Below are 26649 nucleotides of genomic sequence, written 5' to 3'. Positions count from 1 at the left end.
CATTCATATACAAGCTGTTCCCTCAGATTTTCTGGACATAGAAACATGCATGACAGTGCAATTTATACACTAGATTTTTTTCTGTGCAGAAGCGTACAAATATATTACTGAATGTAGAAATGGACTGCTCAAAATGCAAAACATGCTGATGACTAGCTGGTGGAATACCACTGGTTGGTGCAGTGCATGTCTGATCTCTGCTCTGCCCTGGACTCAACACTGAGCCAAGAGGGTCTGATACACTTAGTTGCTGTGAAGCTGAGGGGCCAGATACAGTGGCTGAAGCATTCAGCTTAGCTCCATTCATCTGAAAGGAATTTTCAACCTTTTTAAAAATGCTAAATGAGGCCATGTGTTTGTTTAAAACTTTAATTACTACTGAGGTTTTTATAAATGAATTTTTAACAATTTGTTAAAAAAATAACCTTTTCATTATTGGTTCTTTCTTTCTTTCGACTTTCAAATATCTCTGATAAACAAAGACAATTTGGAAATTGTGAAAAGGTCTTTGACGACGTGAATTGTCAAGAGGCTATCGAGGCATTTTGTGGGTGGGACATTTGCACCACTTTTCCACCACATCTTAAGCAAACACTTGATCAGGTATTGGCTGCACAAAGGTGGTGAAGCTGTGGGGTTAGTGAAGGAATGACCGCAAAGCTCAGGCAATGTCAACTGTGATCCGGCCCATCAATGTGTTCATTTTCTCTGAAGCTTAAAGGGAAGCGATAGGCTACAGTACATATGTCTTCATGCAATTTTGAATCAGCCTGCTTTCAATGGCAGAGATTTGTCATGTACAAAAGAAGAAGGTTACTGAGTATTTTAATCAGTTTTCCTTTCAGGAAACAGCAAAATAGAAAATATTGAGTGTGGGATACTTCTGCTTTGGCCATGCACTACCTTGAACAGAGATCGTGAGATTTCACTGGGACAATATCAAAGGTGCAACTCTACAGAGAGGTTACTGTTCTCTCTCTCTCGTTAAAACTTCCCACAGTCCTTTTTGGATTTTCATTGGATCTCCTTTTGTTATCTGGATAGTAAACTGGTAAGAGAAGCTTCCTTCCTGTCTGTGCATCTTGATGCACCTCAGAAAATTGGTGCTGAAGATGCTCACAGCATCTCCTGTCCAGTCATTCCCAACAAAGAGGACACTGTGGGATTCTTAGGTGGAATGAAAGTAGATGGGAAAGTGTGTGTATTTAAAATCACTCACTTAAAATTCTTAGAGAGCTCATTGGGGTAGATGCGGGGAGGATAGCTCCTCCAGCCTGGGGAGTGTGGAAATAGGAGTCACAGCCTCAAAAATAACGAGCAGGCCCATTAGGACCGAGATGAGGAGAGATTCCTTCACTTTAGAGGTGAAAAATCTTTGGAATTCTCCACTCCAGAGGGCTGTAGAAGCTTGGTCGTTGACAGCATTCAAACCAGAAATAAACAGATTTCTGGATATTAAAGGAATTGAGGGATACGGGGATAAGTCAGGAAATTCCACGGAAGATCAGCCATGATCTTATTGATGGTGGAGCAGGTTTGAGGGGCTGAATGGCCCATACCTATGCCTAGATTTTATGTTCTTAATGCTTTGTTTGCAGAAAAACAAGAAGCTTTTACCTCCTTAGTCTTTATAGTAATGTTGTGCATTGAGACTGCAGCATGTTCAATATTTTGTGCTATAATTATATTGCCGCTTACCACTTAAAGAAAAAAAAAAGGATTTTACATGGCAATGCATACTAGAACAACACAGAAAAAGTGCTGGAGGAACTCAGCAGGTCAGGCAGCATCTATGGAGGGAAATGGACAGTCGAAGTTTCGGGCTGAGACCCTTCATCAGGGCTGGAAAGAAAGGGGGCAGAAGCCAGAATAAAAGGGTGGAGGGAGGGGGAGGAGCACAGGCTGGTGGGTGATAAGTGAGTCCAGGTGAGGGAAGAAGATAGGTTGGGGGTGGGGGGAATGATGTAAGAAGCTGGGAGGTGATAGGTGGAAGAGGCAAAGGCCTGAAGATGGAATCCAATAGGACAGGACAGTGGCCATGGAATACAGGGAAGGAGGTGGGGAACGAGAGAGATAAAGGTGTGAATGATGGGCAGGTCGTGAAGGCGAAGGAGGGGAAAGAGAAGGGATAACAGGTGGCCAGCCATTTTAATTTCACCTCCCATTCCCACACCGACACGTTTGTCCGAGGCTTCCAGTTGATGCTCAACGCAGATTAGAGGAACAACGCCTCATATTCCGTCTTGGTAGTCTTCAACCTGACGGTATCAACATCAATTTCTCTAACTTCCAGTAACCACTCCCCTCTATGCACCCCCGCCCCACCCTTTGACTTCCCTTATCCCTCTGGCTCCATTACCCGTTCTCCTTCCCCTCCCCGCTCTTACGATCTGTCCATCATCCATACCTTCCTCCCCCTGGTTCTCCACCTCCTTCCTTTTATTCCATAGTCCACTGTCCTCTCCTATCGGATTCCATCTTCTTCGGCCCTTTGCCTATTCCACCTATCACCTCCCAGCTTCTCACATCATTCCCACTTCCGCCCTCCCCCACCCACCTATCTTCGCCCTTTCACCTGGATTCACCCATCACCCGCCAGCTTGTGCTCCTCTCCCCATCCTTTTATTCTGGCTTCTGCCCTCTTTCTTTCTAGTCCTAATGAAGGGTCTCAGCCCAAAACGTCGACTGCCCATTTCCCTCCATAGATGCTGCCTGACCTGCTGAGTTCCTCCAGCATTTTTCTGTGTTGCTCCAGATTTCCAGCATCTGCAGTCTCTCTTGCATACTAGAACTCATTTTAAATTGAGGAGCCTTCAAAATGGGAATCTGATAATTGTGCAAATTCAAAATCAGCTTTGAATTTCTCAGTATTTTTCTCAGGATTAGTTTATAGAAGTTTTAAAAATTGGAATTGTGCTTAATCATGAGTAATTTTCTTTTACCTCTCACTGATCCTAATAGTAATGTTGTCACTGCACGTATAACTTATTTAATCTATTTGCTCACAGGAGTCTAATTAAGCCAAACAATTCATTAGTGTTCCAGTATTTTCAAAGTATTTATTCTAATTTACCACCTGCTTAGTAAATTGGGTCAGGATGCATTGAAGCATAAAGTGTTGCTAAGTGCCCTCATTGGAACAAATCCAAATTGGTAAATTTACAGTGAAATAAAACACTAAGAACAAAAATTACTTCTCAAATGGAACCATTAATCTTTTAGTTCACCTTTCATAATTAAGATAGCCATACAAAGAAAAAAATAACTGCAAATCTATTCTCAAGCCATTTACCTGAATTGATATTTTGTGACTTAATGTCATCTGACCAAATGATGAACTCATTGTAGAGGAGATTTGTAAACAAGCCATTCATCAGTATGAATTACAAAAAGCAAAACATTAATAATTGATATCATGGATATACGGGATTCATGATTCAATCATGTATTTATTTTAAAGTATCTGCTGCAATAAGGGAAATAAAAATGTCCTTCTATGGAATGAGCCATTAATACTTACCAAACGAATGTCAAATTCAGAATCATCATCATTTTCTATTTCCAGTGTACTTTTCTCCAATGTTAAGCAGATTGCACTGTCTTCCAAAGTCACAGTAGAGCTAGTTGGATTTCCTTCCCTGAAATTACATTAAAATTAAAAATAGTGGTTTGCCAACATCTTTGAGAGATTGCCTAGTTATAACTTGGCATCTGATATTACACAATAAGTTTCTACATCTTAATAACCAACTGCATTTGACAGTATGAACATCAGTGTGGGTTTGTAGAGGGAAGGAAAGCAAAGGAACAATGTATCTAAGACTACAAAGTCTTTGAGAATGTTCCAAAGATCAAAGATGGAATTTTAATTTAAACCAACAGGATTTAAAGGAGGCAAAATATTTTTTTCCACTGGGGGGGAGAAAAGGCTAAGATTGTTTTGGAACAGAGGTGTATGAAATTAAGGAGGAGTGGGTAGGAAGGAATTATTCCCCTAATATTGGTCAATAAATATGGAACATGGATTTTTAGGTAGGGTGATTACAGGAAAATTTACCGCAACAAAAAAAATCACCTATGGGGGTGGGGTGTGTCTAGAATTCATTGCTTGATATGGTGATGAAGGTAGAAACTGCACTGTTTTTAAGTATTACCTGGATGAATATTCAATGTGCAGAAACCTACAAGGACTGTAAGATCAAGAGGCTGGAAGCAAGGTTAGTCTCAACAACTTTGTTTGTTATTCATGGACATGATTGGTCAAATGGGCTCCTTCTGTGCTATAAACTTCTATGGTGAGTGAACAAACAATCTAAGAATTCAAAAGCAATAAGCAAGATAGGCAAGAAACCGTGTGCTACAATACCAGATACAACCAACAAATATATTATTCATTGGACTAAAATCTGGAATGTACAAACTTAGTTCCAGATGTCGAAGATTGAAAACTACAGATGCTAGAAATCTGAAATAAAAAACAGAAAATACTGGAAACATTCAGCACATCAGGCAACATCTGTGGAGGGAGAAAAAGGGTCTTTGACCTGGAACATTGTCTCTATACAGTCTATGGAAAAAGAAGCAGCTAATGTTTCAGGTCAGAGACTTTTTTCAGAACTGTGAAAGTGAGAAAACAAGTTGGTTTTAAAGTTGCAGGGAGGCTAGGGAAGAGATGGACAGGACAAAGGAAATATCTCTAAGAGGGTGATTGCAGGGTCTCCATTGTTTACAGAGCTTTCTGGTTGATAGATTAATGAAGTCAGTTAGAGAGAGAGAAAACAAAGGGACATGTTAAAGGTGTCAAATGTAGGTCATTCCTGAAACCAAAAGGATGGTGAAAACAGCAAGTAAATCAGGCAGTGTCCATGGCGAGAGGAAAAACTGACTTAACATGATAGATAGACAACCTTGCGCCAGAACTAGCCAGCTCCAGTACAATCAGAAAAAGCAATTTAGAGGAGATTGCTGAATTCAATATTGAATCCTGAAGGCTCCAATGTTGGAAGACTAGGTGTTTTTCCTCAAGCTTGTGTTGGGCCACACTGGGACAGTGCAGGAGACTGCTGTGGGATAGGAGAGAGATTTAAAGGAAACTGGAAGCTCAGGGTTACCCCTGTGGACTGACAGAGGTGTTCTACAGGGGTGAACTTCCAGTTGCCCACCACATTGATTCTCCATCCCATCCCCCTCTGACCTATCTGCTTGGAGCCTCGTACACTGTTCCAATACGGCCCAACATAAGCTTGAAGAACTGCATCTCATCTTCCTCCTGGACACTTTGTAGCCTTTGTCACTCAATATTGAACTAAACAATTTCACATGACTTGTTCTTTCTGTTTGTATCAGAATTGGCCAGCTCTGCATTAAGGTTATCCATTTGTAATGGTAACTCAGATTTTCTCTCTTCACTGACACTACCAGATCTGCTGGGTACTTCCAACATTCTTCTTTTGGTTCCAAGTCTCAGTAACAGCTCTGACCTATATTTCACAGATTTTACATATTCCTTTGTCTGTTTTCTCTCTCTCATTAATCTATCAACCAGACAGCTCTGTAAACAGCAGACTCTCCTTGCCAACCTGGGCTCACCCTATCAGGGATATTCCCTTTGTACTAGCCATCCCTCCCTCACTCTCCTGCAACTTAAAACCAACTTGTTTTCTCATTTTCCCCAGTTCTGTTGGAGAGTCTTCAACCTGAAACATTAGCTCCGTTTCTCTTTGTACAAATGTGGGCTGACCGAGCGCTTCCAGTGTTTTCTTTAGTTACGGATGTGTTTGAATGAGGTGCACCAGGATAGTTTAGAAAAATGCCCATTAAACAACCTAATCAGTGAACAAGTATCAAAGTGTGTACTTAACATCTGCTCACTGTTAGAATTTAACAGTATACGTAGGCTAACTAAAATACCTTAAAAATGTAAACAGTACTTCCACAGCTTATCAAATAATAACTAAATAATCTTATCCAACAAATTATCCAGACCGAAATGACTCGTGGATCTCTTGATCCAACCACAGCAAGTTCTTGCTGACTGAAAATTTCTGATGACTACATATGGATTTTAGGTATACTGGATGGAGTATTTGATAGAATGCAATATTTCTGGCTGCACACATTTCAATTATTGGCTATGTTGCCATACAAGATGGTGTTTTAGAAGCTGTATCATGAGCGACTGCTGTAATTAAATCTAGTGGATCCCTTCACCACCCGAGTCCACAAGCTTCCAGCCAACCAACACCTGGTTGGCGATTTTTCTATTTTAATGAATGCTTCCTTCTACTCCTGTATGGGCAACGCAACACATAATCCTTCTTTTAATCTGCAGAATAATTCAAAACCCACATAAACCACATCACTTTCCCCATTTCAGGAAGCCCTTTCTGGTTCTGAAATACTGTGAATAGCTCTTCATCTAAGGCGGCACAGAAGACGTTGTTCTAGACTGGTCTTCTTTATCTTACAGTTGAATGGGCATGTCTGCAAACTCAACACTTAATTACTCTAAGTAGAAGCCCAACAGATGATCCTTTGTATCATGGCACCAGCTGCCTTCAGTAACAGAGCTTCAGGAATTTCTGTTTGCTATCAGAGCACCAAACCGATGCCAACTTCGATGTGTAATCGTAAGTCACGAGTGAACGGAACAACAGGGAACTAGCACTGCAAAATTGGAAATGAGTTACTTTAATCCAGAAAAAAAGTAATGAGAGGGAAACTGGATGGATGTGGGTTAAATAAAAATCAAACCTGATAAAGAATCTCACAAAAAGAAGTTACAGTATTTGTACGTAGGCATATCAGATGAACCACTTTGAAAAAGATGTAAACATTCCGCATTAGCTTTGGCACAAGGATTAGTAACAGGATATCGCATTGCTTTAGCAATCACAATCCCTCATTAGTTAACTTAAAATGACAGCTCCATTAAATGTAGAATTATTCTGGCGTTCGTGAGAAAGACTGTTTCCTGAAAACTATTCTGAATACTCAGAAACCAATTCTTCAGGCTGTAAACATCATCCTAAGATTCCAGAAGAACTTTGTGCCTCATGGAATGATTGTACATTAAGAATGAATAAAACATTACAGCAGTTCCTCAAATATATCCAACAGGAAAGAGTATTGCCCTAATCAATATTCTTTTTTTCCCCCCATTCACAGCTGTGGGCACCACCAGCAATGCCCATCACTACTGCCCTTCAGAAAGTGCCAGTGAGCTGTCTTCTTGAACAGTGCTACTTCCCGGCTGTTCCACTTATGACTTACAATCCTTTAGAAAAGTATTCCCACATTGCTGTCATGTTGGCAGTTCCAGGATTCCAACCTAATCATTATGAAGGAAAATCGATATACTTCCAAGTCAGGATGCCGACTTAGGATCAAACAGACAAATGCTAGGATTTACTGCAACACCTATATTTATGTCCTCCATCCTAAGACAACAATTAGGGAGACCACTGAGGGAGCAAAATTATCAGGGATGGTCATTACATCAATTGCTTCAACAGTTTTACTTCAATGTATTAAGAACACTTGTAAAACTCTTCCCTTTGTGGTACAATTAGCAAACTACAGTATATATTTGAAGGAAGTGTGAATATTGGGGTTTAAGTGGCTGAAAAATTGGCCTTGTCTCTCTTATTTCTCTTCCCTTTATAACAGATTTTGGATCCTGCTTCTGTGTCTCCCTTCTTCTTAGTTTGATTTTTGAGGTGGATGGCAGGTGGGAACATCTGTCTGCATCTGCTTGTCCCAGGGGAAAATTTGAACTGCAACTTCCGGTGGCTCGGGTTGTTGAACTGCTCCCTGTCCACTCAACTCTAACACATCTCCTGCCACTTCAACTCTCCCCTACTTTATCCTCTTTCTACCACTGCTTCCCCTAAAGCCCTTGAACCTCTCCACACCCTTGGTGCTGTCTTATTCCAAGACAGAACTACAAATGTAGGCCAGTATAACAAGTGGTTTAATACAACAAATTACAGTGATAAGATCACAAGACAAAGGAGCAGAAGTAGACCATTCGGCTCATCGAGTCTGCTCCATGAGCTAAACTAAACTATTCCTATCTAGCCCTAATTTCCACCCTTCTCCCCATATCCCTTATTACCTTGACTAATTAGATACCTATCAATCTCCTCCTTAAACACCCCCAATGGTCGGGCCTCCACAGCTGTACATGGCAAATAATTCCATAAATCCATGACCCTCTGGCTAAAGAAATTTCTCTTCATTTCTGTTTTATACGGGAAACCCTCTAACTCTAAGACTGTGCCCTCTAGTCCTGGACTCACCCACCAAGGGAAACAGCTTAGCCACATCTACTCTGTCCAGTCCTTTCAACATTCGAAATGTTTCTATGAGGTCCCCTCTCATTCTTCTGTACTCCAGTGAGTACAGTCCAAGAGCTGACAAACACTCATCATAAGTAAGCCCTTTCATTCCGGGAATCATCCTCGTAAATCTCTTCTGAACCCTCTCCAACATCAGTACATCCTTCCTAAGATAAGGGGCCCAAAACTGCACACAGTATTCCAAATGAGGTCTTACCAGTGCCCCATACAGCCTCATCAACACTTCCTTACTTTTATACATTATACCTCTCGAAATGAATGCCAACATAGCATTCGCTTTTTTTACCGCTGATCCGACCTGGTAGTTAACCTTTAGGGTATCCTGTACAAGGACCCCCAAGTCCCTTTGCACTTCTGTACTTTGAATTTTCTCCCCATCTAGATAATAATCTGTCCGTTTATTTCTTCTACCAAAGTGTACAACCGCACATCTCTCAACATTGAATTTCATCTGTCATTTCTTTGCCCAAATACTACTGTGATAAGTTGGAATGGACTTTTAAAAATATCTATATAAAGTGTAAATATATTTGATATGGAGAATACTGCTGTTGCAGGAGCCAAGAGAAGAGGACAGAGTCGCAGAAAGGTACATGACGGAAGGAGGCCATTCAGCCCTGCACACCTGCTAACTGGAGAATAACAAAACTTTACATTCAACAAGTGTGACAGTGAAATGCGACACAATCACTAGGGAGAGGGGGATTTGGAGATGGGAGTGGAGGTTTGGATGGTGACAGATACATTGATACTTCATACACAATGAGATACCACACATTACACAGTAATTGGGATTCAGGAAGTACTAATGTTTGCAAGGAATACAGACCATCCTCAGATTTTGGACCCAAAAAGATCTTTCATTTCAACAGCCTCCCTGTGGTGGAAATCGGGTCTGCAAGGGCTGATTGTCCTTGGTCTGAAGGGCCTGTAGTTGGTGGGACATGCATGTATCCCATATGGTGAACTCCTGTTCTCGTGCTCAACTCAAGCTCAAGGAACAAACTCTCATCTTCCAATGAGACACATTAGTCTTCCAGACTCAGATTCAAGTTCAACCATTTCGGATAATACTGCGTTCCCATTTACACCTTTAGATCCACTTTTTGCCTTACTGCACCCTTTCACCATGCTTCATCACCCTTATGTCATTTGATTGTTCCTATCTTCCACACCTTTTCTTTCAGCTCATATTCCCACCCACCTCCTTCTCCCTATCACTTTATTTCCTTAACTACACTGAAGTAAAAATTCATCTTGTGTGGACTAAATCTGTAGTTACATTGCTGCATTGAACTCAGCTTCTGAAATAAAGTTCCCTGGACTTCTACACACCCTGAATTTAAGAACCAATTTTAGGTCTGCTGATGCCTGCAACAGATGACAAATTCCTGTTCCATTATACCCCTAACTTTTTCCAGTTTCAGCGGAAGTTGCTGAAGAGCATTTCCAGCATTTAGGCTCAAGCACATATCTGCTGAAGATGGAATTACAGACCAGGAATTTCCTTGGCCCCAGCCTGTCTGCCTTACAGTAAACGAGGACATCAGGTTGAACAGGTTGTTTGAGCAGCAAAGACAGCCGCCCCCTCCAATTTAGCTTTCTTCCTGGTGATTTATTGAGTACACAATAAACATTTACCCAACTTCACACCACTGCATCTACATGAATCAGTCCTTCAGCGAAAAACCAAGTCTAGAGAAGGAACAGATGATTTTGCACAGCAACTTCTAGATTTCCACTTGTAATTATGCCTCAGGTTTTGGAATTTGCTGTCAAATGTACTCAATAACTGGAAGCATTGATGGGCTCACAGCTGAGAGTCAGAGTCATACAGCATGAAAACAGGCCCTTCGAGTCTGCGCTGACCACCAACCATCCCCCTCAGGTTTAGAGGGATATGGGCCAAATGCAAGCAAATAGGACCAGTTTAGATGGGCATCTTGGTTGGCATTGACTAGTTGGGCTGAAGGGCCCATTTCCGTGCTGTTTGACTCTATGATCACCCATTTCCATTAATCCTACTTTTAAAAAATTCTCATATTCTTGTCAGCTCCTCCCAGTCTACCACTTCCCTACATACGAGGAACAATTTATAATGGCCAATTAACCCACAAGTCTGCACATTGTGACGTGGGAGGAAACCCATACAGTCACAGGGAGAACGTACAAACTCCATACAGACAGCACCCGAGGTCCGGATTGAACCCAGGTCTCTAGCGCTGTGTTGCAGTGGCTCCACTAGCAGTGCTATTGTGCTGCTCTATTCTTGACACAAGATCTATGCCAAGACATTCCTGCCAAATTCCATTAATGGGCTGTCACATTAGACATCTTCATGACTGTCCAAACTAATGCAGAAACAATTTAATTTTTGTTCATTCCTTCACAGGATGGCCATCACGTGCCTTCCATCCAATACTGTGCTCCAGAAGGTGAAGGTAATGTAGGGAGTTCCAGGATTTAGACCCAGTGGAAATGTACTTCGAAGTCAAGATGTTGTGTGACTTAGAGAACCTGTAGGTGGTGATGTTCCCATAGGCATGCTAGTCATGACCTTCTGGACAGTAGGAGCCAAGTTTCAGATGTATTGAAGAAACCTTGCAGAGTTGCTAGTATGTACTTTGTAGGTGAGACATGTGGCAGCCGTAATAGCCAGTGATGGAAGCAGTGAATGTTTAGGCTGCCAACTGCTAATCAATTTAGCTATTCTCTCTTGGTTGGCACAGAGCTTCTTGAATGTTGTTGAAGCTGCATTCATCCAGGCAACTCGAGAGTATTTCATCACACCGCTGACTTGTGCTTGGTAAATGGTAGAAAGGCTCTGGATAGTGGAGATGTGAGTTAGCGGTCTTGACCAATTCTTTTAGCCATGGTGTTTATGCAGATTGTGCAGTTAGGTTTCTGGTCAATAATTCCCAGAATGTCATTGACTGGGATTCTGAAAATAATAGCACTGCACGTTAAGTGGAGGTTGTTTGACTGCATCCTGTTGGACATGGTTATTATCTGGCACTCGTGCACCACATACGTTTCTTGTCACTTTATCAGTTCATGGCTAAATATTTTCCAGGTCTTGATGCATCCAGGCATGGACTGCTTCATTGTCTGGACAGTCTTGAACAGAACAGCAACAGAATTCTCCACCTCTTACCTTACGATGAAAGAAAGGTCACTGACGATGTGGCAGGAGATGATTAGTCCTTGAACACTGCACTAAGGAACCCCTGCAGCAATGTCCTGGGGTTGACATTTTGGTTTCTAACAACAAACTCTTTTTATGTGCGTTACGGCTTTGACTGGTGAAGAATTTTACCCTGATTCCTATTGACATCAATCTTACTTAAATCCTCTTGCACCCATTTGAATGCACTTTGAAGCTGGGATATTATCTTGATAGCAAAATATAGCAAGGACTTTATTAAATAACTAAAACACAGCATTAGTACAAAGGCTCTGCTTCATTTAATATAGTACTTAATTTATAAAGGAGAGTACCATGAACAACAGGTTTAAAAAAAAACAAAAATACAGCAAATTAATCACAAAACAAATAGTTATTAGACGAATCTAGAAAAGAATGATGCTCCAATTCTTGAACAGATGATATGGTTTATATAAACACCTTTTATCCATATGGCTGATATAAAATGAGACAATTAGCACTTGAATTTTTCTTAAAAACTATTCAATACCTGGCTGTGAGTGGCTTTTGATGTAATTTATTTGATAAACACAAGCTAATTATACACTGCACTGGTTTCTTCACTTGAATGCTGAAATGTATGGGTTATGGTAATAAAGCACTGAGGTACGTTACTATGACAGATAAATCCCTGCTTTGATTGATATTTAAGCTTTGTTGCCTTCAAAAAGAAATAAAATAAAAATTTGTAGTACAAAGCAAATAAATTGCTCCAATGCACTTGGTGGTCTGTCCAACTGTCCTCACGAGGTCATGCATTTTGGACTGACATTGACAAGGTGAAGCCTTTAATACAAAATATCCAAGGTTTCCCTGGTGAAAGAATATTCTCACAGTGTCAACCTTTAAGTGCGATGCCAACTAAATGTTCATGCAACTGCCCAGTATTAGGACCAGGACAGTGGATCCCAAAAATCTGGGATCATTCTTCCTTCTTTGCTTAAACAATATTGACGAGAGGCTCAATCTTATCAGTTGAGGTAAATACCAAGCCCTTAAGATAAGCAAGTTTCTTTGCTGGCAGTCAAGTTTGCAGTCAGTGATCAATTTATTCTCCTGAGGTTATTCCTATCTATGCCTTTAAAGTTCCTTTCTTAACCTTTTACTGTGAACCATTCCCTGTGTGTTCTGTTACTATTTCTTCTCATTGCGCCAAAAGGAAGGTAATATTCAATTAACCTCCAAAAGTGTGCCAAATTAATTAAAACTAGCTAGGCATCCCAGTCAGCAAGAAACACGTTGCTACCTCTGATAATTGATCACTGTTTATGTTGGTCACAAAACAACTCAGTGCATTTTTTTAAAATACCATTTGCCACCATTGAGACAATCAAGTTTGACCATTCAGGTTCACTTCAAAAGGTACAGTAAAAGGATAGATGTGTGTAATTCACTCAATTCCAGGTCCTTTAAAAGGAAGGAAGCATTTCAAAGGTTGAATGACATTTTTTGTACTTCTGTGACATCGTGTTCGACTCTCTGATCCTGTTCTTGGGATTTAATACGGAATGGCAAAGAGATATTGCTATTTGCTGCCCTGCAGAGTTCCCCAATCACTGGTGCACGTCGATTCTGGATTTCAGCTCACAGTTTCCTTCACTCCAACTTGCTCTTTTGATTTTTCATGATAACCTCTCAGTTGCCAGCAGCATCCAGAAGTGTCTTTTCTGGCTCAAGCCTACTTATTAAAAGATTTGGACCGATTTCAGGCAGTGATGTCCCTTCCAATAGTTGGGATACACATTCTTGAATAGGCTAGGCTTTTCTTAGTCCTTCTCCTCCATCGTTCTGTTTCTTGTGGCAAACTGCACCCAAGTCATCAGACTTGCAGACAATTTACTGTTACTGTGATTAGTAACTAAGTGTGTGTGTCAAATCTAAACCAATATAAATAAGGCTCCCCATGTGCCTTATTTGTGCTCACGTAGGTAACTGGAACCCTTTGTTCCCATTAGGTAGGTCAGATTGCATGCAGATAAAATGTTACTTCCATCAGTATTTGTCATATTCAAAATTAGATCTGGGATGGAAAAATGAAGATAGTTAAACCCACTATCACCCAGTGTCCTGGTGTTTGATACAATACAGTCAGAGCTATTGAAAATCATGGCTTACTTTTCTGAACACTTTTCATAGCTATATTTGTAATTAAACAGATTATTAGCATGCAGAACATGAATAGTGGATAGCTGTGAGTTATTGTTTTTTTTCTTTTTAAACAAAAACAGCCTTTGACAAACAGAACTGAGAGCATACACTCTACGTACAAGTGACTAGAGGACCCCAACTGTTCCAGTGTAGCGCACAACATCATGTGGCATTTTATGGGTGATTTATTGGTCAATGTTAAGTCTTAATGGAAAAATGTTTCAAGGCACAGAACACAAACCATTGCCAAACTGAACCTGTTACATGTTTGGCAGGGGTGGAGAGGGAAGAAGGGAGTGAGGGAGAAATTGTTAGTAACATGAAAAGACACACTTGCCAAGTTCCCATTCTATGATTTGATAACTAACCTGAAATTATTGATTTTCAGATTCTTACAACATCACGTCAAATAACAAGCCAACACATCCCAAAGGGCACTTAGAGAACAATGAAACATGCTTCACGTTTATCTGCCACCAGCAATGCTCAATCGCAAGACCATCATGAGTGATGGCAGTGGAAGCAAAATAAGGAACAACAATGTACTGGTCTGCTGAGCAAGGAGGGAGGAATACCTCTACCTTGTATTCTGCACGATTTTACATCAATTGGGACGTGAAACTAATGCAGAATCTTTCTCGACATTTATGACAGGATCACCAAAGGAGCTCACGTTAAACCGTCTGGCCACATTTGCACAGATACTTCAGCACTTGAAAATTATATTTGAAATGGTAATTTCAATTTTTGCACCTTTTACATCTTTGCAACCTGCACAATACAACCTTCAACAACCCAGATGCTCTACAAAATAACAAGACTCGTACTTGTTCGAAGAGTTTGCTGTTCCTTCGGATGGCGTCGGTTCATTCAGAAATAGTGACGTGGAGGAAAGTGTTGTCGCTAAGGAGGTTGCTTCAAATAAAGACGTGGTGCTGGGTAAGATATCAGGTCTGCGTCTACGATATCCCATTGCTACAAAGCAAGGAAAAGGTAGTTTAATTTTTTTTTGAACTAAATCACCAACCAACAGGTCCAACAACCTTTTGAATTTATATTTCAAACATTTATTTCCCAAACATAGTTGCGTTTGAACAGAATAGATTGTTGGGCCACCAGTGAAGAGTCAACCACATTGCCATGTCCTGAAGCCAGACCAGATAACTATGGCAGATTTGCATCTAATGAAGCAGAGAAGTCTTATCACAATCTGATAGCCTTGTCTGATACTAGGTTTTCAGTCCAATTGTTTTATTGAATTGAAATTTATCAGATGTCATGGGATTCGTACTTGATAAATTCAAGCCCCAGGATTTCTAGTCTAGAGTCACCATGCTACTGTGGAAAATCACTGGTACATAATGAAGTAATACTGACCAGGAAAGCTCCAGGATTGTTTCCTGCTTTGTCAGGTTATCTGGTCTCGGACAGGGCTGTAGATGCTTGCGAAGGATGGTTATGGGGAAAGACAAAACCAAAGTGTTCTCACTTGCAGCTAACAACCAGCAACTCTCAGCAGCCATGCTTGTGGGCAAGAGCATGGCAGATGAAATATAATGTGGAAAAACGTGACATCATTCACTTTGGTTAACATAATAGAAACACAGAGAAATTTGCTAAATGGCAAGTGTTTTGGAATGTTGATATTCAATGGAGCCTGGGTGTACAAGACCAACATGCTGGTGTAGCAGGCTGATCACTACTTTCACTCCCGCTCTCTCTGAATCATATACTCACAAAGCATTTACAGCCCAAATTAGTGACACAGTAAAGTTACCTTTATATATATATATATATATATATATATATATATATATATATAAAATATTATATATTATATATATATATATATACATATACATATATATATATATATATATATAATATATATATAATATATGTAGAGCCTTTGCTCAGAGTTTGATTACAGGAGTAAGGAAATTTTATTGCAATTGTATCAGGCTATGTGATACCACACCTAGAATATTGTGTGCAGTTTTGGTCTCCTTACAAAAAAGGGAAGTACTTGCCATAGAGAGGGTGCAGTGTGCAATTCTGCTCACCCCATTACAGGAAGAATGTGGATGCTTTGGAAAGGGTACAGAAGAAGTTTACCACGATGCTGCCTGGATTAGAGGGTTTGAGCTATAAAGAGAGGTTGGATAAACTCGGGTTGTTTTCTCTGGAGCGTTGGAGGCTGAGGGGAGGCCTGATAGAAGTTTATAAAATTATGAGAAGTCAGCATTTTTTTCCCAGGGTAGAAATGTCAAATACTAGAGGACATGCATTTAAGGCGAGAAGGAGAAAGTTTAAGTTTAAGATGTGGGGGGCAAGTTTTTTTTTATTTTACACAGAGAGTGGTGGGTGCCTGGAAGCAGATACAATAGTGGCTTTTAAGAGGCCTTTAGATAGGTACATGAATATGCAGGAAATGGAGGGATCTGGATCATGTGCAAGCAGAAGAGGTTTAGTTTAATTTGATATCCTGTTTGGCACAGACATTGTGGGACAAAGGGCTCGTTCCTGTACTGTTCTATGTTCAGTGAATATTCATTAGAACTAGTTCCAGGGATGGTGGGATTGCAGCACAAGGAGAGATTGAGTGAACTGGGATTGTACTCACCAGAGTGTAGAGTGGGAGGAGATCTCATTGAAACTTACAAAATTCTTAGAGCTTGACAGGCTAGATGCAGGAAAGATGTTTGCTCTGTCTGGGACTAGGGGGCACAGCCTCAAGATTTGGGACTGGATGAAGAGAAATCTCTTCATTCAGAGGGCAGTGAACATGTGGATGTCTCTGCCCAGGAAGACTGTGGAAGCTTAGTCATTGTGTTCATTCAAAGAGATGGATAGATTTCGCAACATTAAGGGAATCGAGACAGTGCTGGAAAATGGTGCTGAGGCAGAGAATCGGCTGTGATTCTGGTGAATGGCAGAGCAGATCACATGGCCTACTACTGCTCCTGTTACTTTACCGAAGACTTAAGTTCATATCTCACCAAGGCAACCAGGGAATCTCAATTAAGTTCAGTAAAACACCTCCCTTGAAATTAGCTTCTTTAGTGAGAAGTGAAATTAACCTTGTTTTGGGTGTTTTTTTTAAACCTGAATTTTCTATCTTCAGAAAATGATTCTGATTCCTGCATTCAACCCACCACCAGATGGACCTTCTGTTTGGGGGTACCTGTCCCGGAACCACTTCCTTTCATATTGCACCACTGTTTTTATTTGATCATGCCAAGCCTTCCCTTTTGTTCTCTCCTCCCTCACCCTTCTTCTCTCAAAACCCCCTCACTAGCTCTTTCCAGTTCTGATGAAAGGTTATCAACCTGAATTGTTAACTGTTCCTCTCTCTTCAGATGCTGCCTGATCTGCTGATTATTTCCAGTTTTTTTTTAAAAAAGTTTTCCACATGATCCAAAACATATGGCAAGATAAACCTTTCAAATGTCTTTCAATTGCTATGTCTTTCAATTAGTTTCAAAGCCATAAGATACATATGGTATGTTGTATAATTCAAATCAAGATGACTGTAGATTCACAGGATCGAGTTTTCAAACTGTTAAGGGCGTGAACAAGTAGCAGATTGGCCATTCCATTCAGCACCTCACCTTACCCAAAGCAAGGTAGGTGAGGGATATAACAGACCATTGACCCCCAAGCAATTGATTCATACTCAGTTGAAATAACAATGTTCCCACAAGTATTACTTTAAAAAATTGATAGCCGTTTCAACAAAGCAGCCATGGCCTTTAACTGAAACACAAATCTCCATGTGAATCACATTCCACAGAAATAGACCATTCCACCCACCTGCTCCAGGCCAGCACTTATACTTTGCACATCTTCTCATTTTACTCCTTTCTCTGGTATTTATCTAGCCTTCCTTTAAATGCATCCCTGCTCCAATCCTTACCTACTCCCTCCAGCAGCAAGTTTCACATTCTCCCTACTGTTTGGGTAGTTTCTGAATCCCCTATGGGATTATTGATGACTACCCTATATGCGCAATACCCCAGTTCTTGCCTCTCCCACAAATGGAAGCATCTTCCATAGATTCTCTTCCCCCTTCCCCACCACCTGATTATAGAGATCTCTGCTTCAGCCCTCTCTTGGCCCTTAAAGTGAAAGGTAATGGCTGCCAGCTCATTCTAATGTTAATGTTCTTTCCGCTGACTTGATTATACATTTTAATTTAAAATGATTAGTACTTTTCACAATGTTATGCTGCATTGCTTAAGTTTCTGCCTTTGAACTTATTAAAAGACATTATGTTCCAAGTGTCACAATAGATATAATTGAACACCATGAGATTAGAGGAAAAGTGGCAACTTGAATAAGAAGCTGACTGAAGGACGAAAAGCGAGAGCAGTGGTGAACAGCTGTTTTTCCAGAGGAAATATATAGGTGTTTCCCAAGGTCAGTGTAGAGACCACTTTTTTCTGTGTGTACCGTGTATAATTTCAAGTTCTTCAAGTGACCCAAAAGTGTGGTCACTAATGAAGTACTTAGTAGCAGCCTTCAGGAGGCTGATGAAGTGGAAAGACACAAACAACATTTAATACAGAAGTCTGAAATGATTCATTTTGATAAAGGATGACAGGCAATACAAACTATATGGTACAATCTTGAAAGGGATACAGGAACACAGACCTAGGGATTTGTACTGGTAAATCTTTGAAGGTGGCAAGACGTTGAAGAGACTTTTTTTTAAAAAGAAAAGCACAAATTGTAAATTGAGCCCTAGTTAAAAATAGGTAAGCTACAGTGGGAAATCAAAAGAAATTGCAGATGTTGGAAATCTAACATAACAGAAAATGTGTCAGATGAAGGGTCTTCGACCTGAAACATTACCTCTGTTCCTCTTCCTGTAGATGCAGCCTGACCTGCTAAGTATTTCCAGCATTTTTTGTTTTTCTATTAAACACCAGTTGGACCTCAGGATGAATATTGTGTCCAACTCTGGGTCCCAGAGTTTAGGGAGGACATCGTGGTCTTAAGGTGGATCTAGAGGAGATTTACTAGAATGTTACGAAGAATGAGGAACTTCAGTTACATGGAGAGACTGGAAAAACTAGCTTGTTCTCCTGAAGGGAGAATTAGTAGCAGTGCTCAAAATCATAAAAGACATAAATAAATGACTCCTAGTGGCAGGAGGGTTATTAACCAAAGGGCACAGACAAAGTAATGGGAACATATACCAGAGGTAACGAGGACAAATAAAAAAAACACAAGTTGTTGGGATCTGGAATGTTCGGCCCAGAAGGGCAGTGGAAGCTGAACCAGTAAGAACTTCAAAATACAAGGGGTTTGGATATAGCTAGGAAGAAATTTGCAGGTGATGAAGGAAGGAGCAAAGAAATGGAGCTAACTGCATAGAACTTCAGAAGACTTCATGGTCTGAATGACTTCTTTTTCTGCTAATTGCAAGATTCGTGTGCAATTTCAGGGTTTCTCTTATTTCTTAGTTCAGGGATTAAGCTCTTTGAGTGGACTTATTGACATTTGGCTTCACTGCTTCTTCTCTTTGGAACCTGACAGTCAGTCATTGGACAAAGAACCAGCCTCATTTGTACTTGAGATAAGTGGTAATGGAATTAAGCGCTGAAGTAGATTGGATTTAAAAATGACAAAGTTATTACTTTAATTTCAGAAATGTGAAGCGTGGAATTGGGTGATGATGCTGTACCGCTATGGAATGAAGATAAGTAAAACCCTTCTGTAGAGAAGAGTTCTAATTAAGTTTTGACTGCAGGTCTGACTCCTGTGTACCATTGTCCATTTCCAATGATTGCAATTGGTCATTCACCTAAAGCTGCAATCCCACGGTGGAAAAGATCTCAACTCAAAATTCTAACTAACTGAGGCAAAAAGCATAAACAGACAGCACCTCTCACTTAAACATTAACCTTAGATTAAGGCTCATGTGAACAATTAATGTCTAAATAAAGTTAAACATAAACACTATGCAGTACCTTCCTCGTCAAGACTACAATAGCTCCTCGTTCCCAACAGCATCTCACTCTTCCCCTCAGTCACGTCCTGTATGAGTCCAGAGGCTGGAACTTCCTGCCCTATGTATTTAACAACCGGAATGGAATTTCGAGCTTTCTTCGAAGGAGACGATCGCAAGGCTGTGAAAATGAACAAATGGACAAAGATACCAAATCCATTTGCAAAATGCCAAATTACAATCATAAGAACCTAAGAAAAAGGCCACACAACCATTCAAAGCTGATTTGCCATTCAGTATCATGACAGATCTTGTGTGTCACATCCACACTTGCCCTGACCACAGAGCCCTGCAAATTCTTTCCTTGAAAACACACACTCAATTCTCTTGACTGCTATAATTGAAACTCCCTCCACTACTCCTCCCAACAGTGATTTCCAGATCCTAAATATTCTGTGCATAAAAAATTCTTCATGTCACTTCCGATTCTTTTGCCAATCATTTATGTTCCTTGGTACTTGACCACATCCACCAAAGGGAATAATCTCTCTCTAACTACTCTTGTCAATACCCATCTTTTTCTTAAATACCTTTATTGAATCCTCTCACAATCTCCTCTGTTTCAAGGAGAACCACCACAGCTTCTTCATTATATCCACATAACTGAAGTCCTTTATCCATGAAATCATCTTAGAAAATTACTTCTATACTCTAGCTGAAGCCTCACATCTTTCCTATACAATGGACACAATACTCCAGTTGAACTGAACCAGTGTTGTATAAACATTCATCATGTTTTGCTCTTGCAGTGTACACCTCTATTCACAAGGCCTATGATCCCATATGCTTTGTAACCATTTTTTGGATCTATCCTACCACCTTTAATGAACTATGCACTTATACTCCAGATATCTGTTCCTGTACCCCTTTTAGCCCTCCAGTTTAGATTGCGTCTTCCTACCTAAATTTAACACTCTCGGCATTAAATTTCACTTGCCATTTATCTGCCTATTCCACTAATCTATCACTCTATCCTTGAAGTCTTTTACTACCCTCCTCACAGTTCCTACTGCTCTGCAGATTTGGAAATTGTATCCTGTACACTTCAGTCCAAATCATTAACATACATTAAGAAAAGCAGCCGTCCTAGTTCTGACGCCTGGAAAACTTAATTGTACCTTATTTGTCTACCTGCACTGCACTCTCTCTGCAGCCTTAACTCCATATTCTGCATTCAGTTATTGTTTTCCTTTTGTACTACCTTGATGTATGTATGTATGAAATGATCTGTCTGGATGGCAAGTTTTTCCACTGTATCTTGGTACATCAATAAACCAATTACCAAACTCCATTGTACATTTCCCTCCAGCCTGAAGAGCAACCTTTTACTACTACCTGTTTCTATCCATGGCCCCTTTTAGTGGGAGTGCATTAACAACTTTACTAAAAATATTTAACACAGAAAGGGAAATGAAAAGAATGCTCAGCAGATCAGGCAGTATCTGTGGAGAGAGAAACAAGAGTTAAAGTTTCGAGGACCTTTCATCCGTACATTTATCCAGTGCTCATGAAAGATCAATGACCCAAAACCTTATCTGTCTGTCTCTCCACAGATGCTGCCTGACCTGATGAGTGTTCCTAGCATCTTACATAGAACAGTACAGCACAGGAATAGGCTCTTCAGCCTACAATGTCTATGCCAACTATGAAGCCAATTTAAACTAATCCCATCTGCCTCTGCATGGTCTATATCCCTCCATTCCCTGTCTGTTCATCTCCTGCTATTATTTTGGAGATACATCACCTTCAGTATTTTGCTTTTTAAATAGTAAAATGAAGGAAACTTAAGATCTCAGGATACTACATGTACAATAGTTTCTCATTTGTGGCATGGTGCGGGGTTTTGTTGAGGTCTTGGGTTTTTCCTGGAGATGTCAATGTGCTCTCTAATCCAACTGAAGCCTTTAAACTAAACGTATCCAACATTGGATAGGGAGTACGCATTATAGATGCCAATTGTAAAGCGAGTCAGGTCAACTTAAGTTAACCTTTTGACACTGCAATAACTTATATTCCCGTCAATCAACAGCAGGCTTAACACATCAAATGGTAATTTCCTTCAAAACAGCACAAGAAAAGTCATGTGGAATAATGAACAATGTAGCAAAAGGAGGAAACTGAGACTCTGTTCCTTAGAAAAGTGAAGGGCAAGAGGAGATTTGACAGTGTAAATTAGAATTTCCACTGTTGGTTACCAGAGGTCACATTTAAAGTCATTGACAGAAAAAACAGAAGAAAATCTTCTCAAAAACAAAAATGGACAAAGTTGTGATCAGCAGTGGTTGTACTGAGAGGGAGGCAGATTTAAAAGTAACTTTCAGATGGAGTTGGATAAATAAATTGAGAAAAATTTGTAGGGGCGTGGGAAGGAGCAGGGGTAATGGGACCAATTGGATCACTCTTTTGAACAGCTGGCACAGACAAGACAGGCTGAACGGCTGTCTGCGTTGAGTGATCGTATTTGGATGTTTGTTCCATACAATCAGCGTTTCTAAAAGGGCAGACAACAGTGAAGTATTAAACATTTCCTGATACTCACACAATGTCTTTTTAAACACTCTGCTGCTCATAAACTTCAGAAAGCGATCAGCGTAGAATCCCGGCCTATGGACTGACACAGAATCCTAATGAAAGATAAGAAATAGACCTATAACTAAGGTAAGACACCAACCCATGTCCCACATACTAAGGCTCAGTGACAGAGTGAGCCCAGGAGCAATGTCATAAAGAAAGGACATGCCCATTTGCACAGGGGTCCAAATAGATATTCAGTTTCATTGTCCTTGTTACTGCAACTGTGCACCAAGATAATAGATGGTTGTGCCATTTACCCTTTCTTCTCCTGCAACTATGCCATTTCTTTAGCTTTAGTGTCCCTGGTGCTGCAAATGTACTGCATTCCTGCTAATGTTTTGTTGAGTGATGGTTTGCAAGCCCACAGTCCACCCTCGCCACAGGAGGGATCAAGAATGCAAAAGGTGCGAGGCAAACAATCCTTAGGGATATTATCAGCATTATTCCCATCATGTCCTGTGATACATAGCTACATAATTTGTGATATCTAATATTTTAGTGCTTAGAGTACAGGAGTGGGGAAGTCTTTCATACCTTGGTGAGACCACACTGTCAACAGTCCTGGTCTCTGTAACCAAGGAAAGACGTGTGTACTTCTGAGGCAAGACAGGGTAGATTCACTAGACTGATTGCTGTGATGAGGGTGTTATCCTAAGTGGATAAACTGATAAAGAGTGGCCCACACACTAGAGTTTGATGAAACGATCAGTGATCATACTGAGATGTACAAGATTCCGGGAATGATGACAGGGTAGATGGCGAGAGGCTGTTTCCTCTGGTTGAAGAGAGTGCAGAAGAAGAGAATGCAGTCACAGGATAAGAGGCTGGCCACTCGGGACTGAAATAAGGAGAATAGCTGGGATTAGCTCGGATAGACATATGGGCTGGCATGGGCAAGTTGGGCCAAAGGGCCTGTTTCCATGCTGTACAAGTCTATAACGCTAATATCTATAGTTGCAGATCTTCAATGTTCCCTACCTCAGAAAGGCTCTGGACGGGCACTTATTGAGATTATTATTCTTGGACACCAAGGGATAGGGAAAAAAAATGGGTGGGGAAATGGAGTTGAAGCAGAAAATCAACCATGATTTTATTGAATGACAGAGCAAGCTCAAGAGGCTTTATGGCCCATTTCTGCCTCTTCTTGTGGTTTACACTGGATATAATGGTATTTTGTGTTTTTATTCCACTGTTCTATGCTAAAATGCTGCCTCTTCAACAAATCTTCTCATCTGAATGACTATCTTAATGACCAAATCTATTGCTAAGTAGAGCTTTGGGAGATATAATGCTAGGAATTGTTTTTAACTACATTCTTATGTTGCATCAATAAATAACATTGTTCTCTTGTTATCAGACTGTATGAATTCCATTATCACAAGATGATATATACTGACAGAGTTTGTCACTTGAATTCTCTGCTCCACTCATCTCTCCATCCTCTGGTTCCAATGAAGCTCAAAGTATACTCAAGGAACACCAGCTAACCATCCACACAACAGCCTCCCAAACTCATCCTTGAGTATAACAATTACAAGTAATGCACACTTCCAATTTTTATTTCCTTTTGGTAATTTCAGATAATGATTCTGCTTCATTTACACCTCCCTCAGAACAACCTCCTGCTTCTGTACTTGACCCATTATCACCCCCTTTTGGTTTGCACCATTCCTTTGCATAATTTTATTGCCACTGCCCTTGATCCTATCACAAACTTTCCCTTTTGCTCTCACTTCCCAACGTACAACCTTAAAACCCAAATGTCTAAGTGTAGCCTATTGTAATAATTGGGCATCTACCTGAAGCATTAATTCTGTTTCTCTCTCCATAGGTGCTGCCTGACCTGCTGACTATTTGATTATAGATTTTCAGAATCTGCACAATTTTACATTATTACCCCAAGGCCCAAGAAAGATATTTTCCCTCTCAAGGTAATGATGGGAGCCAATTCTGAAATCTCAATCTCCCCTCTTTGAGTTATGAAGTTAGTTTACAATGCTAGCTACCATTTATTGCCCAATAATACCCAAGGTGATCAGCTCCATTTATCAACAAAGACCACGTTGCCTGTGGTGAAAGCTGCACATTGTGAACAGCCCAGAGGGCCAGTCATGGACTTGGAAGACAAGTGGAAATTCTGATTGCTCAAGTTCACTTACCATCCTACGTGACTTCACCAAATGGATTACTTTTTATACAAACAACCTTTTTCTGTTTTTATTGGGAAGAATTCAAACCTGGGACTTGGATGGTCTGTGAGATCACTCACACAGAGGTTCGGAGTTGTGTGCGTCCGGATTCATGACCAATTTCCCGGAGACCCAATAATTTTCATAAATTACTGGAGACTCTGGGTCAAGCTTGCAAAGTTGACATGTACGTCTGAATGTAATACTGTTCCACTTGGCTCACTGGTAGTAAAAATAGCCGGAACCGATCATAAACTTCACAAGCTGTTGTGCTCGTTAGGGATGCCATAGCCCAGTGGTTAGATTACTGGACTGGGAGCCAGAGTTCTGGCCCATTGAATCCTACCATGGCAACCGGGGAATTTAAATTCAAGTAATTAGGTAAATCGGGAATTAAAGCTAATCTCTGTAAAGATAACAATTAAGCTATCAGTTTACTGTAAAAATCCATCCGGTTCTCTTATGACCTCTGGAGATGAATATTTGCCCAGTTTGGCCTAACAGTGATTTCAGACTAGCCAATCTGTTTGACTCTTAACGGTTTTCTCCATATGGGGACTAGTAAGGATGGACACAAAATGCTGGCATTTCCAAAGAACAAATAATTAAAAGAAAGTACTGATTAAAAAGTTAGTGAATGCAGCAAAGTATCCCCTCTTCAACTAATGTTAATTCTTCCCCTGGCAAATTTCAAGATAATGGCTCATCATTATCACAGAGAAAGCAGCGGTTCACAGGATGTTCTGAACAATTGGTACAGGGCTGTTATCCTCGTAAGCAACTATCACAAAGGGAGCAAATTAAAAATGGCAAGAACATACAAATGGATGTTTAAAGAAACCTAATATAATCCTACCTTGAAATTAAACAACTTAACCTCTCAGACCAACTCCACCACCACCAAGCAAGAAATAATGTTTCACATGCACTCTTGATGAATGAAATACTAATGAATCCAATAGGAACTTCAGGAGAAACTTTTTTTTTTAACCTAAAGAGCCATGAGAATGTAGAACATGCTCCCACAAGGAGGGGTTGTGGTGAACAAGGGGAAGCTGCATAAAAATGAGGGGAAGAAAGGAGTCCAAGCATACAGTGATGAGGTGACATGAGGAGTGATGGAAGGAGGTTCATGGCAACAAAGATCCAGTTAGTCCCATATGCACAGTAAATCATATAAAATGCAATTATACAGGGGACCCATTAATGGAATGAGTACATATACTGCTTGGAATTTGCATTTCTTCTTAATAACTTGACACAATTACAAAGACTTGTGTGTTTCCGGATACTTCCCCACTTCCCATGCACTGCTTTCTATGGGTCACTGTTGTTAGGTATATTTAGTAGTTTCATTCTTTCAGTTAGTGCTTTGATCATAAAGAAAAATGAAACGCACGCCTACCCCATCGTACACGAGAGCTTTCCAGGAGTGTTCCAGCTTCTTGATGAACCTTTTGGGATAGGAAAATATCAGTGTTTAAAAATGTGAACTCACTGCAATTGTGATTTGAAGATGCATATTGAAAAATAACATTGAACATAGCAGGGAAGATTTGACAATGGAATAGTATAATGTACAAATATGAACAATCCAATTTTATTTTATAAATATTTATTGTGATCGTGATCAAGAGATAAGCTAAGTCAAGGGACAAAGCATCCTCCACTTCAAGCTCTCAGTGATATGATCAACAAACCCAGCCACTCAGTAAAGATTCATCAACATTGTGCTTGAAGATCACAGGAGTGCCTCCCTCCCTATTGTAGCCATGAAATGTTCTCTCTCTTACCACAGCAGAGCATCAGAGCCAAGATGTCTAACTTAACAGCACATGGCTGAGCATTTCTGCTGAATCTGCTATGATGGATGGGCTGATATATTGGCACCCAGAGTCCTACCTGATCCAGCCACAGTATTGAAAACACCGCAATGTTATTGCTGTTCCTTTTTGACTGATGTATCTAGATTTGAATTTTCACATGATTTGCTTTGCTGAGAGATAAATGCCAGTTAGAGCTCCAATACCTGCATATATTAGCAAGCTAGTCAGGTCACAGAACTTGAAAACAGGCCCTTTGGCCCTATGACTCCATGCTAACACAATACAAGAAAATAAGAGGATTGAACCCAGGTCACTGGTTCACAGGCCACAGCTC

At 40.4% G+C, this 26649-nt stretch overlaps 1 protein-coding gene across 9 annotated transcripts in view; it reads right to left on the bottom strand.

Moving 5' to 3' along the window:
- Positions 1-26649, bottom strand: part of pip5k1ba (phosphatidylinositol-4-phosphate 5-kinase, type I, beta a) — a 131251-nt gene that overhangs the window by 11380 nt on the left and 93222 nt on the right. For all 9 annotated transcript variants that reach the window (XM_052019382.1, XM_052019373.1, XM_052019381.1 and 6 more), the window contains exons 10-14: positions 25895-25943; positions 22266-22350; positions 19689-19847; positions 14541-14688; positions 3521-3638 (exon numbers count right to left, since the gene is read on the bottom strand). In XM_052019382.1, coding sequence (XP_051875342.1) covers positions 3521-3638; positions 14541-14688; positions 19689-19847; positions 22266-22350; positions 25895-25943 — 559 coding nt within the window. The remainder of the gene's footprint in view (positions 1-3520; positions 3639-14540; positions 14689-19688; positions 19848-22265; positions 22351-25894; positions 25944-26649) is intronic.

Source organism: Pristis pectinata, chromosome 7, assembly GCF_009764475.1.
Source record: "Pristis pectinata isolate sPriPec2 chromosome 7, sPriPec2.1.pri, whole genome shotgun sequence".
Taxonomy (NCBI): Eukaryota; Metazoa; Chordata; class Chondrichthyes; order Rhinopristiformes; family Pristidae; genus Pristis; species Pristis pectinata.
The sequence above is the reverse complement of the archived record's forward strand: the minus strand, read 5'-3'. Positions and strand labels throughout refer to the sequence as shown.